A 14,643-nucleotide genomic window follows, 5' to 3' on the forward strand; every position below is an offset into this window, starting at 1 on the left:
GGCACCATCCACCAGAAAGGTGGTGCGCACACACACTAAAGCATTCTATAACATTTCTGTAACTTTGCCATTAAATAGGGTTACAGTGCAGGAGTGAATACACAAAACAAACAAGACAAAATGAAAAAATCATGGTGCTGCCATTGCACTAGCAAATTTAAGGTTGCTTTTAGTTTTGCACTTCCAAGGGGAGTTCTAGCACGTGACTATGGTTGTTGATTATCCATGTTGGATGAAGGTTTCTGATACCCTGAGAGAGGGATTGGTGATAAATGACCTGTAGGAAGGCCGAGCCTTCACAAGAAGAAGGGGACCCCTGGAAATCCAGAGGAAGCACTAGAGAGGTGAAAATTTAGCTTAGTCATGCCCAGGAGTTAGGGGATGTCTAAACAGTGGGTCATCCTCTAACAGAAGGAAATCAGTTTTGAAGAGAGCCCAATATATAACTTGCCAAAAGCATAAGCCACCAGGTGTGCCTATTTATGTGCAATAATTAAATGGTGTGGAATTCAGTTTCACTCTAGGAAATTCAGGAAGATCTCAGTTTGTTTTTATATATAAATCCCTTGGGACACCAAACATTTATAACCATCAGTCCATAAAAGGCATCATGTAATGTCTCATATTGTGTGTACTTCCAGGAAAGGAGTTATGGGACAAGCATTCCCTGTTTTGATCGAAATCCCTCTAATATGATTCCTGTTTCAGGTACAGATTTTTTTAAAATCTTAATTGAAGAGCTGTTTCAATTGATCTTAAAGGGACACTGTCAACTAGTTTTATGCACAAAATGTAACTTTTTTTGAAGTATTAAATGATTTCATTAATGTAAAAAATACTTCAGTAATAAAAGACGCAACTTTAGAAACTTTAAAAATTCCCCTGTGGTGTTTATAAAGCCACATACACAGAATTGACCTTAAGTATAGGTGAACTACAAAGTGAAACTGGCAAAAGGCAGAAAATGAAGCTAACCAGTCTGCCCAAGTAGTAGTATATGCAATTATAATAAATCTGTACGTCTTTAGCCCCATACAGTCAATGATCTCAAAGCACTCTCTGAACAGTAATGATTTAAGCCTCCAACCATGCCAATGAGTCAGTGAACTCTGATTATCCCCACTGGACAGATGGGGAAACTGAGGCACAGATAGCAGCCATAATGTCGCACAGGATAAGGAAGTAAAGGAACACCTAGGACTCTAACAACCCAGCTTAACTGCAAATGCCACCACCTTCTCCAAAAAATTAAAAATAAAACAGTAAAAATGATGAAAAAAATTAGATATTAAGCGTTATTTCAGTTTAAACAGCCTAAGCTCAAGGAAACATGTTTGAAACATTTTGTTTTTTGTATTCCTTATCCCTTTACTTACAGGTAGTTTTCTCAGAGGTAGATGTGAATTACTGACAGATGCTTCCAGTATCACAGGTTTCTCTGACCTTAGCCTTTAATATGTTCTCGAGAGCTCCCCTGCAGACACAGAAGAGAAATGGATCATTGCAGACTTCTAGTATGGCTCCTGCTTTGCCACAGTGGGAGTTCTTTAGATAAGATTGAAAGACTCTTCAAGACTGAAAGACTCAGTCAAATTCTGGTTAAATTATCTGTTTGGCTTAATATCAGTCAGGTTTGTATCTAAGGTGGATGTACTAAGTTGGAGTTCCCAAATAAGTCACAGTTCACTAATCACATTGAATGGTCCGTTCTGTGAAATACCTTGGAGTCATCAGCCTGCCTATAATTGCGGATGGTAGTGCTGTCTAACAGTTAGTTCTGCTGACCGAGGGCCAGAGAAATGGTAGTTTAATTTCCCCTATGTTCAGAACCTCCAGCTCTTTCAGGAGCCTGTAATGTTATTCTGCAATTCAGAATTTACTGCTGTGATCTATTTTGTTCCTTTGGCAATTACAATTTTGTGTGTTCTTTTTTCAGTATAGTATGTTTTAATGGATAACTTTTCTATGTAAAGGTTCATTACCAAAAAATAAATTAAAAAAGAGGCCAGTTATAGACCCAGGATGTATATACACATTCTTAAGAAGTCAAGAAATAACTCGGATGAAGGGAAAACAAATGCTGTGCATATAGAAGATTTTAATGATTCAAGGTCAATATATGCATATTGGTGCATTGCCTTATCTTAAAATGAGAATCTTCTTTCAGTTTTATTTGTCTCACATCACAAATTGAAATATAGGTAGGCATGGCAAAATTTGCCTTTATTTTATTATTTAGACAGATATCTTTATTTTAAAGCATTTTTCTATTTTTATTAATTTTAAATGTTCACAGTTGTGCAAAATTATGGGTTTTAAGCATTTCACCCCCTATTTTTAACCATTTAAATTTTCACAGTTGTAGGAAACCACAGCAGGGGGAATCAGACAATGGGGGTGGGGATCAGACAATTATTTGATAGTAGATGGTGAGATTTAAAGCTTTATAACCGTTAAAACACATGTCAAAATGTACAAAGTAAATATCCTTAACTCAAACTCTTAAGTTCTCAAGCTCCTTTTTTTCTTTGCCTATCTGTAAATTTCAACTATTGATGAAAATATTTTCTTTTGTCAGTTTCTGTGTACAGTGAAATTGATGTTTACCAACACTTACCAATAAAGATCTAATCCTTCCAAGCCTAAATGTAAACCAGATTTTTCAAAAGAGCTCAGGGTTGGATTTTCAAGTGCTCAGAACTCACAACGGGGGTCAGATTTGCAAGAGAGCTCAGCTCTCATTCAGGCACCTAAATGTGGGTCATATTTTCAAAAGTGCTTAGCTCATCACTCACCGTGCTGAACTCTTGAAAATTATTATTTTGATGCTTAAATGGAAGAATGGCTTGCTTGAAAGCCTGGATTATAACAATAAATTAAATGACAGCCAGATAATAGGAGAAAATATGTGATACTTTTTCAAATCCAGTCTGGAATCTTAAGACTTCTGTGTGTTTCTCTCCCAGATGGATTTTGGTTTCCTTTTAAAAGCTGTAGCAATACCAAGCACCACTGCTGTCAGTGGAGCTGTGTCTGTCATCAGTCCATTTCTTGGGGCTTAATAAAAATCTTACTTTGGATAGATGCGGAGGGAAATCCCTTGGCCTTCTCACTGTAATTGATTTGCAGCAGTGGGATCAAGACTTGGCCCGATGACTGCCCTCCTAACTGCTGAGTATTCTGATCAATGCCAGTATTTGTCAATTTATCATTTGAAGCACCTAGGGTCATGATTACCTGGCTTAACATGAATATTGAACTGGAGTCTCTAGAATGCTTCATATTTATCTCAAAGAAAAGTTATTCCAATGCAGTGTGATTTGACACTCTCCTCCCAATCTTTTTTTTCTTAGTTCACAGTTTGAGGCCAGCGGACATCAAGGTGATTGGTGCACTGGGAGACTCACTCACAGTAAGTGCAGATCACTGGATAACCATAGCTGAACTGAATGATATGAGGACAGATGTGAATTCTAATGAAAGAGAGTAGTACAAACACTGTTATGCTCTGTTTGGCTAATCGTGTTCTCCATGCTGCCTTGTCCAACTATAACTGTTAATCACCTTACAGGTCTAATCTTTCTATGTGCAGAACTCCAATTTAAGTCAACAGGAATGCTGCATACAGAGGACTGGTGGATTATGCTGCACATCACATAAAAACAGTCAGGGTGAATTTGCTATAATTGCATACGTTTTTACAGCTCATAGCTAAAATCCCTAGATACTTACCTTCCTAACATAATGTAATAATAAACAAAATGTGCCAGTTCTCCAGATGGTATAAATTGGCATCATTCCATTGAAGTTTATGAAGCTACTCCCATTTGCGCCATCTCAGTGTTTGACCCAATGACTGAAGAGCCAAAGTAACATAGATCAAATGTTGTGTATACTGCACTTCTGTGGAACAATAAGCAGGCTTCTTGTTCAGGCAGATTGTGACTGTCACAGTTCAGTGCAAATGTATTTCCCCATCCATGGTCTAGCAAGGGCACCCACTCTAGGCTCCCAGTTCATAAACTGTCACCTCTCTTGGAAGAAGACCCGTTATTCTCTTCCTCTTGACTGGAGTTGTTCCTGGCTGCACTGCCTACACTGTGAGTTTCCCAAAAAGCCGGACTGCCTCAGCAAGCCTGCTTTGCTTTCTTCTCAGAGGCTATAAACAGTGTAATTGCCCACAGTTATAAGGTACCACACAGCCCTTTCTAAGCAAGCACATTTATTATTAATCAATACAGAGAAAACATATTACCAACAATACAAGGACCTGCACTCATGCTAATAGACTTATTAGTGATCACTCCCAACTCAACAAGGACTCTGGCAGGTGATCTGTCTTTCAAACCCCACCAAGAGGTGTTTCTGTGGTTACAAGTTCATAACAGCTGTTACTCAGAACAAGCACACAAGAAGTAATTCTTATGCTCTACTCCATGCTGATAAGGTCTCAACTGGAAAACTGTGTCCAGTTCTGGGTGCCACATTTCAGGAAAGATGGGACAAATTGAAGAAAGTCCAGAGGAGAACAACAAAAATGATTAAAGTCCTAAAAAACACAAGGAAAGATTGGAAAAAAATGGGATTGTTTAGTCTGTTGAAGAGACGACTGTGAGGTGGGGGACATAAATTTTCAAGTATATAAAAGGTTGTTTCAAGGAAGAAGGAGAAAAATGTTCTTGTTAACCTCTGAGCACAGGACAAGAAGCAATGGGCTTAAATTGCAGCAAGGGCAGTTTAGGTTGGACATTAGGAAAAACTTCCTAACTGTCAAGGTAGTTAAGGACTGGAACAAACCACCTAGAGAGGCTGTGGAATCACCATTATTGGAGGTTTTTAAGAGCAGGTTGGACAAACACCTGTCAGGGAAGGTCTAGATAATACTTAGTCCTACCTTAAGTGCAGGGGACTGGACTAGAAGACCACTCAAGGTCCCTTCCAGTCCTATGATTCTATGCATAGGTTAGCCTTTTCTTTATACAGCTGTTGTCTTTGATATTCAGAGACTGCGAATAAGTAATCAGCAGACAGTGCTTCTCTCCTCAGAGTGTAGCATCCAAAGCTTGGGTCTGGAGGTGGGAATTTGCACTTGCTTCCCTTGAGTATTTCCTAGGAAACCCACTCAACTTTGTTTGCACCAAAAGTTACTTCTTGTCTGGCACATTGTGTAAAATGGTCTTTTGACACTCATAACTAAGGCTCGTGTCTGTCACAGAGGTCATGGAAGTCACGGGAGGGGGCTCAGGGCTGGGGCAGGGGCTTGGGGTGCAGGGTGGCACTTACCTTGGGGGGGACTTCCCAAAAGCGGCCAGCATGTCACTGCAGATCCTAGCTGGAGAGACCAGGGGCTCTGCACTCAGCCGCCTACAGGCACCGCCCCCACAGCTCCCATTGGCTGCAGTTCCCAGACAATGGGAGCTGTGGAGCCGGAGCTTGTGGTGGGGGCAGCGCCTGGAGCCTCCCTAGCCTTCCCTCCCCTAGTAGCTGCAGGGACACGTGGAGCCGGATAGGGAACCTTCCAGCCCCACCAACTCTCTCCCCCCAGCACCACCAAGGGTCCCAGGCCGCGCACCACCGCCTGGCTCCCTCCTAACACCAGCAGGGGTCCCGAGCTGCATGCTGCTGCCTACCCCACCCCAGCAGCAGGAGTCCCGGGCCATGTGCTGCCAGTGTATTTATTCCTATTATCTTAAATGAACTTAGAGCTGTTTTGGAAAGTTTCAAAAATTTTCAACAAAAAGGGACAAATTGTCCTTGAAAAAGTTTCCGGTTTTGATAAGCTCTAAATTAACTTCCCTTAATAGGCAATCATGTCTAATGTGGGTTACACCTCTGCGTCATCCCATCAAGAATAGACAGGCTAGGTATGATTCAGTGGTGTGGAACTGAAATACCCTCAATCCTTTTAAGAACAAATACTGTATCTAGAGGGTAGCTTGGCTCATTAACTCCCCTTCTAATTGCTTTCATTATGATCAGACAGAGTGGATGGCTGTATCTGGAAGGTCTATTCACTCTCTCCCTTTCCCTTGGTATCAGGCAGGTAATGGGGCAGGGTCCAAACCAAATAATGTTCTCGATGTTCTGACACAATACCGAGGTCTCTCCTGGAGGTGAGTGCCCTAAAATTCTGTCCCATCTAAATGTTTGTTTTTGTTTTTGGGGAAACTGTCATGGTCTCTGAACTCTGGGCCCTATGGCTGCTGAGAGACACTTCTTGTCTGGCCTAAGAATCTCCCTAGGCTACTACTGAAAACACTGGAGAGAGATTGTTGTGACAGGCTGACAATGTCTTCCTGAAATATCCTATCCAGTTAGTAGGTGTTGATCTTACTAGGAAATAGTTAAGTGGGTTTTCCTGACTCGGGTCAGGTCATAGTCACCTGCCTCTGAATATAAAGGATGTGCTCTCCTGAGAGGATCTAAGGTGTGGGCTGAGCACTCCGAAGAAGCATCCCAGCTTGGGGAGGAGCCTTGAGCTAAACTTTGTTCTTATTCATTTCTTTGTTGATAATGCCAAATCCAAAGAGGGGAGTGAGTTTGGCTTCATTCTCTGTGTGGACTATGTTTTAAAGCAGGCTGGGAGTGGCACCTGTTCACATCTATATTCTTGATAGGGAATAAGATTTTTCATTCATTTGAACAAACTTCAGCCCTCATTCGAAAGCTCCAGCCTTGCATATGCACACCTCCCATCCAAAGCCAAAGGGAGTTCTACCTGCAAATGGACTGCAGAATTGGGTCCCCATTGCTTCTCTCACTCCACAAAAGGTCAATATTTCTCCTGACCCTTTCCCCACTCTAGCTACATTATACAATGCAGCCACTCGTTACAATCAGTACAGGCCTAGACTTTTACATCTGGCACTGGTATTTACTACACAGCTCAAAAGCGCCATATTGAGAATAACAATATTCTCTATTTTTTGTAACTATGAAAACTTTTATGATTTAACTGTAATCTCAGCATGTTTTTCCCATCATTTCTCACTCGTGCATTTGTAATTCGAAATATCAACTGAGTAGTGTATTAAAATACCCTCATTCCAGATTAAAGGAACACTATACAAGTAATATAGGCCCAACTTTTTAGGCTTTATTTTTTAACAGGGAATTTCAAAAGGACATCTTTATAAAAATCTAATAACAAATGGATCTCCCTAAATTTTTTTAGTACAAACACTTTTTAATAATGTAACATTCCACATTATTAGAAGCAGAATTACTAGTGCAGGAGAAAGTGTAAATGTATAGAAACAGAAAGTGAAACTGACCAGTCTAGTTTCTTTCTTCAAACTGAGTGAAATGGAAAAATATATGTATATAGCGATCACTCTTTAATCCAGTAGAACCTCAAAGTTACAAACACCTTGGGAATGGAGGTTGTTTGTAACTCTGAACAAAACGTTATGGTTGCTCTTTCAAAAGTTTACAACTGAACATTGACTTAATACAGCTTTGAAACTTTACTGTGCCGAAGAAAAATGCTGCTTTTAGCCATCTTAATTTTAAATGAACAAGCTCAGAAACGGACCTTGTCAAATCTTTATTTTTAAAACTTTCCTTTTTTTTTTAGTACCTTACATTTAACATGTACGACGCTGTATTTGCCTTTTTAATTTTTTTATTTTTATTTTTATTTTTTGGCCGGGGGTCTCTGCTGCTGCCTGATTGCATACTTCCGCTTCCAAATGAGGTGTGTGGTTGACTGGTCAGTTCATAACTATGGTGTTGGTAACTCTGAGGTTCTACTGTCTTTCCAGTGTTACCTATTTACTAACATTATCATTATACAGGCATAATATGAATACTATAGTCATGATAATAACTCACAAAGGATAATTGTATAGATTTTAAAGGGGAACACTATAGCAGAAATGGTGGAAACTACAGTCAATGTTTAAAATTCTTTCATTTCTTTCACTTAAAAGATTTAGACAGTCCGTTTACATTTCACCTTTGATTTTCTTGTGGCGAACGTACAATGTGAGGCATGCACAGAGAGTCCGTCTTTAACAAATTTTATAAACAACAATAAGGATCGCAGCCTGTAATTTTCTTCATGTGTGTATATGTATATATGCATAGAAACACTGTTAGGGGAAGCTCTATTACTTAATCCAATACCTTAGAAAGTAAATACTGTTGACTAAAATTTTTGAAATATTTTTGCTTGTTTATTTTCTTATAATAGTGTTGGAGGAGATGAAAACATAACCACAGTCACGACACTAACAAGTAAGTAGCTGTTTCCCTAACCTTGGCATATTTTTTGAGCTGTTTAATAATTTAAAGAACAGACATGAAGAAAGGTTTGCAATTTTGCAGCACGGCATACTCAATCACTTTACATTCACTATCCAATGGTGAATAAAGTTTGCTTAACAGGCACCACAGTAATTTGCTGTGCATGACATAACAGTATGTTTTGTAATTCCCTGGGGGTTTGGATGGTTCAATATTATTCTCGGTATATTATTCTGTCTGAGGTACTTTTGGAATGGATGAATCAAATTGTCTCGGTCCTTAGACTATAGAGACTACTTACTTAACTTTTCTCCTTTACCCATTAAAAAAAATCTTAAATAGAGCCATGCTGCAAGATTTGGAGTTCATATGCCTGAATGTTCAAGGGTGATTGGATTTGGAAGGTTTTCAGTTCACTATAAAAGATAAGATCCATTTACAAAATTCAGATCCAGATTTCAGAGTAGCAGCCGTGTTAGTCTGTATTCACAAAAAGAAAAGGAGTACTTGTGGCACATTAGAGACTAACAAATTTATTTGAGCATAAGCTTTCGTGAGCTACAGCTCACTTCATCAGATTAGCACTTTGGTTTTTAACAACTCTGAAGATTTGGGAAGTTTGGACAGATCCAAACCGATCTCTAAATTTACTGTGAGTATGTAAGAGTTTGTAACTTGATTAATATTATGTAGTCTTGTATTACTCAGCAAACTGATCAAAATGATATTGCTGGGCATACTGCCCATGTTGTGCAACCAGTTGAAATAGACATCTGAATTCATTAAACTGAGTAATCTGGAGGTAAAACAATAATTGAATGGTGAGATTTTTGCACTCATAATGTATTAACGGCTACCTTCAAGTTATTAACTGGGATCTGCTAAAGTCCTTCTGGGGCAAGTTCTGGTTTTAGACTCCATCTCATTACCCACTGAATTAAGTTGCATTTCATGGGTCTCTTCTTTTCCAGATATTCTTCGTGAGTTTAATCCTTCCCTTCTAGGCTACTCCATTGGCACAGGGAAGGAGCACTCATATAATGCCTTTCTGAATCAGGCTGTGTCAGGAGCTCGCTCTGAGTAAGTGAGGACAGATAAATACTTTTTTTTTTTAATGGGGAGTAGATTTTTTTTTAAGTTCCAGTTAGAGAAGTGCCAAACCTGGAATGTTCTTACAGGTCTGTGAATGCTCCAAACGTCAGTAGGTTTAGACATAAAATGGAATTTAGACACTCCTAATGTTTGATTTTGCAAATGTGGCCAATAAAGATGTATAGAACCCAAACTCGTCCTCCATACTTCATCTCTAGCCTGACAGCTAAGAAATTTGCCAAGGGCCAGTGTGGTTTTCCTAATCATAGTAAAGGAAATCTTAGCAGTAACAATATAATATTTTGCCCTTCTCTAGCACTTTCATCCAAGGAGCTCAAAGTTCTTTACAAACATTGACTAATGAAGCCTCATAGCCCTATGGTGAAATAAATTGTTATTCCCACTTGACAGAGGAATGTGTGGGAGGAGGGGTGGAAGAAATCCTGGTCCCATTGAAATTAGTGGGAGCTTTGCCATGACTTCACTGATTTCACCCAGGGATGCTAAGGGACAGAGAGGGTATTGAGGGCTCGTAGTTCCTTTATTCGTAGTTCCTTTATTCTGCCCAGAGGCGGATTTTGGAATTTATATATGTGTCAGTGTGTACCGCGCAGGTTGATGCCATATAACTTCTTATAACAGTAATCTCACAAAGATAGATAACTCCCAGTAAGTGAGAGATCTCTATGGCTGCTATCACTCAAAGAGATTATCCTGGTCGGCTGTATCCTTCCAGTTGGCTGTAGGTTGAAGCAAAATAAAATCAAAGTATAAAGAGGGGAATTTTTTTAAAAAAGGTGTAATTACAAGAAATGAAAGATTGTTTCTGAATGCATTTCACTGGGAGGCAATTTTTTAAATTCCCTTAAACCTGCACTGCTCGCAGTGACCCATCATCCCATTGAAAAGGGCTGGATTTTTTTTTTCTCTCTCTCACAGCTCTTTGTCACTTTTCTAACAGCACTGGTCATCGGCAGGGATGATACAAGGCAATCTCACAGTGGCTCTTCCAGCCACCAATAGTCTAGGGAGGGTGTGACTGAACTCTAGTCTTAAACTCATACACACTGCTATTTGAGGTCCTTTGGCATGGGTAACCTTCTGCCTGACCAGGAACCATTCTCTTAAAGCTAAAACCTTCAAATACACTGAATTACAATAGGCCAGTCCCACCCCAAAATAGATTCTAATGTATTTCCCTCTTCCATCGGGGATGGTGCACTATGTAGCCTTCACACAGCACCCACAGTGCCAGATGCCTGATGGATGCTAAATGTTTCTTCACTGTTTCTTCAACTCCAGATGTGGCTTATTTCTGTAACTATATTTAGTCCAATAAAAGTTGCAACTGGAGTCTTCAGTTCAATACCACATTGTTTGAATGGGTTGTCATGGACTCTGCTCATACATCTGCTTTTCTCAATGCCCTGTTCATCATGAAGTGTTCATCAGTCATTTTCTTCTTTTTTAATATTTAGGAATGTCCCTTCGCAGGTGAGGAGACTGGTGGACCTGATGAAGAATGATACTGTGAGTCTTGGCTGGCATGAATATCTTTAAGTATGATACAACGGTCTTGGGTCATTAGTCTCTAATAGCACAACAGATCAACAGTAGATGTCAGGCAGAAATCTATGGGGAGGGCAGTGATAAAGTGAATAGAATACAACATCCCTCTGTGCAGTGTATATCTCAGCATACCATCAAGTAGGGCTTTTTGTCTTCATTACATAAAGGGTTTTTTTACAGTGAGATAACTAATGCACGCTAATTACCTTGCTGTAAAATCCTAGTGGAGACAAGTTTTTACCATTAAGAAGTTAGGCAACTTGGTCTACGTGATACCCCAGCTGGTGGTTGACTTTGTAGAGCTTAATTCACAAAATAGCTATAGTACCTTGTCTCCACTGGGATTTTACAGCAGGATAGCCAACATGTTAGTTATCCTGTGGTTTAAAAAAAAGCCCAACTTCTTTGCAGTGAAAACATAGTCTGAGTTCCCACAGCAGTTGCCTCCAGCCATCACCTTTCTTGGAGTGTTGTCCTGTTGTTCCCTCCTGCCAGACTGGGGCCTTGCATTGCAGACCTTTTCAATTGACTGTGATTACCTCAGCAGACCTGACCTGCAGTTGTGTCCCCTGAGAGAATGACAGGGTTAGCCAGTGACCAGCCAGTTATAACAAAGTTTGTTTTATTCAGAACAAAAACAATTCAGAGAAAAGGAGTACTTGTGGCACCTCAGAGACTAACAAATTTATTTGAGCATAAGCTTTCGTGAGCCGATGAAGTGAGCTGTAGCTCACGAAAGCTTATGCTCAAATAAATTTGTTAGTCTCTAAGGTGCCACAAGTACTCCTTTTCTTTTTGCGAATACAGACTAACACGGAGAAAGCATATCTTAAAAACAATAAACAGCTTCTACCCATGCCTAGCTTACTAGGTGGTCACCCATCTTCCACATGGAGACCTGGAAGATCTAAAAATACTTCAGATCTTCTGCCTGTGTCTGTGGTCACAGTCTTATGCCTGTCAGTTCTTGATAGTGTCTGACTCTCCCCAGGTCAGGGCTGCCATTCTATACAGATTCAAGCCCTTTGTGTGTTTTGAACCATGTCATACCAGTGGTGTCTCTTCCTCAGGGTAAACTTAACTGACTTTTTATCTGTATTGTTTCTAATGGAGATTTGCATTAATTACCCTCCATTGCTTTTAGTTCCTGCAGGAAATTTACTTATCCATTTAGCCAGGAATACAATCACTAACAAGTTCATAAAGATACATAAAATAAAATTGAACAGTAGACTTTGAATATTCCATGATTCCATCGCATCACATCTGTCACCACAGTGCTCAAAGCCCCTTAGCCATGACCAGAACTCCATTGTGCTAGATGCTGTACAGACACACAGAAAGACATAGTCCATGCCCCAAAGATAAACATAATTCTCTTTTAACTTGTTGCAGGGCAATTTTCCCTATCTTATCTTATCTTATCTTATCTTATCTTATCTTACGTTTTTTATGTATTTTATTTTATTTTATTTTATTTCATTTCATTTTATTTTTTTCCCTGAATACAGAGAATAAATTTTCAGGAAGACTGGAAGCTCATAACACTCTTGATAGGAGGAAATGACCTGTGCAAATTCTGCAACGATCCAGTAAGTCACTAGGGATCTTAGATCTGTCTCTTATGTGAACTTGAAATGTCATTGTTACTTGGTACATTTTGGAGAGTGGGAATAGTGGAGCTCAGCTAGGTAGACTTAATGGACCAAACTGGCTAGGTTGCATATGGACAGCTCTCAGCATTCTTCTGAGACGTGACGGTCATTCAACCTGAGATTGAGATAAAGTAATGTAATACTGTTAAGAACTGCTACTGATTATTTGATTGTAGCTACTTTATTTTGCTACAAACTAAGCTAACTTTCTGTTGATCAAGTTAGTTCTTTCCATATGTAGATAAGATAATAAACTGTCAAGAATTTTCCCCATTTCATCTTACCAGTGTGCTATATCTTTTTTCCCTCTTTCATGCTGCCAGCGTTCAACATGATGTGTATACTACGAGATACATGGACATGAGAGAGGTTCTATCCATAGTTCATGGCAAACTCTTGATTAATGTCCAGCCTCCTCTATGCACCTCTCACACAGTGGTGGTACCTTGTTGTTTTCCCTGTAGACTAAGAGCATAATGTATGCTTTCCATTCTAGATGACTGATTTCAGATAAAGGAAAATAAAGACTGTAAAGTCTCCATGAAAGAAAGAGAGCAAACACAATGACTTACTAACATTCTGCATCTGAACTGAAACACAAGATGGTAGGGGTCTGTGCAGGAGGGTGGGAGACTCCTCTTACATTCAGAGGAGCATGATGTCTCCTTTATGTTACAAACTAGAATGTGGCTTGGTGAGCAGAGAAGCAGGAAATACATAAGGGAAATGAGTGTGTTGTCTGGATTTATAGAGTGGACTAAAGGGGTGTCATTAGGAACAATGGGATGAAATTGAGCCAAGCAGAATTAATGATGAATATCATGTGAGGGGGGCGAGAAAAACTTTTAACAATAAGGTCTTATTAGACTATTCCATAATCTCATAAGAGAAGGGGTAAAGGCCCAATTACTTGATACGATTAACAGAGCTATTCAAGTATATTGTAGGGGGAAATCTTGCCCTGGCAGAGGGAAATGGACAAGGTGACCTAATAGACTTTATCTCACACTAATTTCTCTGTTTGTCCGGTACACTTTTCTGCATGGAATGTACTTGCAACTGAGATTTCATGGAACTCAAGGACTAAATGGGAGGCAAGTTGCTAATAGCCCACAAACCTGACTTAGAAAATACTTTAATATTTTACTTTATTTATATGAGAAGAATGTTTCTTCAGACTGACCTCCATTGATGAAAGTCTTAGTGATGGGATAGCTGTGCTTCTGATACTACCTGTTAGTGAGTGTGGAGGAAGTTGTGACATCTTATCAGTAAGCCCAGCGGAACTGGCTGTGTGAATGGTCTCTGATGGTTGCCAAATCCTTCTTTCCTATGATGATACCCAAGAAGGGAACTGGGGAAGCAGAGATGCTCCAGAGCTACATGTTGTGCCAATGTACCCTGAACTAAGAGTTCAATCACTGTAGTCTAAGAGTCAGCTAGTAGCTTCTGTATCTGCCTGAGGAAACAATGCCCAGAACTAAATTCAACCCTTTGTTTCAACAGGTGCATTCTTCTCCTGATAACTTCATCAACAATATAAAAATAGCTTTGGACATACTTCATAGAGAGGTAAAAAGCAATCTTTACTGCTAACCTAGGGAGAGGGGTCCGATAGGAAAGACAAATTTCTTGAGCTTCAGTGGTTGGTTCTAAAGTTATTAATTTGTAGTCATACTTAGTTTCACATTCTAGTATGGGCAGCATTGTTGCATGTGTAGATGTTTCATAGAGTAATCTCTAATCCAGGGGTTCTCAAATTTAATTGTGCTGTGCCCCCCTTCTGACAACAAAAATTACTACACGACCCCAGGATGGAGGACTGAAGCCTGAGCCCGGCCAAGCCCCGCCACCCCAGATTGGGGGGCCAAATCCAAACCACAAGGGCTTCAGCCCTGGGAGGGGGGGCTGTAACCTGAGCCCTGCTGCCCAGGCCTGAAGCCCGAGCCCTGCCATTCAGGGCTGAAGCCCTTGGATTTTGGCCCTGGGCAGTGGGGCTTAATCTTCAGCCCCAGGCCCCAGCAAGTCTAACATCAGTCCTGGCAATCCCATTAAAATGGGGTCATGACCCACAGTTTGA

The 14,643-nt window shown here is 40.0% G+C and overlaps 1 protein-coding gene across 1 annotated transcript in view; it reads left to right on the plus strand.

Moving 5' to 3' along the window:
• Positions 1–14,643, plus strand: part of PLB1 (phospholipase B1) — a 117,479-nt gene that overhangs the window by 38,659 nt on the left and 64,177 nt on the right. Inside the window, exons 16-23 of the mRNA XM_043511486.1 lie at positions 642–708; positions 3,354–3,412; positions 6,040–6,113; positions 8,195–8,238; positions 9,219–9,327; positions 10,818–10,869; positions 12,420–12,500; positions 14,070–14,135. Of these exons, the coding sequence (XP_043367421.1) occupies positions 642–708; positions 3,354–3,412; positions 6,040–6,113; positions 8,195–8,238; positions 9,219–9,327; positions 10,818–10,869; positions 12,420–12,500; positions 14,070–14,135 (552 nt within the window). The remainder of the gene's footprint in view (positions 1–641; positions 709–3,353; positions 3,413–6,039; positions 6,114–8,194; positions 8,239–9,218; positions 9,328–10,817; positions 10,870–12,419; positions 12,501–14,069; positions 14,136–14,643) is intronic.

The sequence above is a fragment of the Dermochelys coriacea genome, chromosome 3, assembly GCF_009764565.3.
Source record: "Dermochelys coriacea isolate rDerCor1 chromosome 3, rDerCor1.pri.v4, whole genome shotgun sequence".
Classification (NCBI taxonomy): domain Eukaryota; kingdom Metazoa; phylum Chordata; order Testudines; family Dermochelyidae; genus Dermochelys; species Dermochelys coriacea.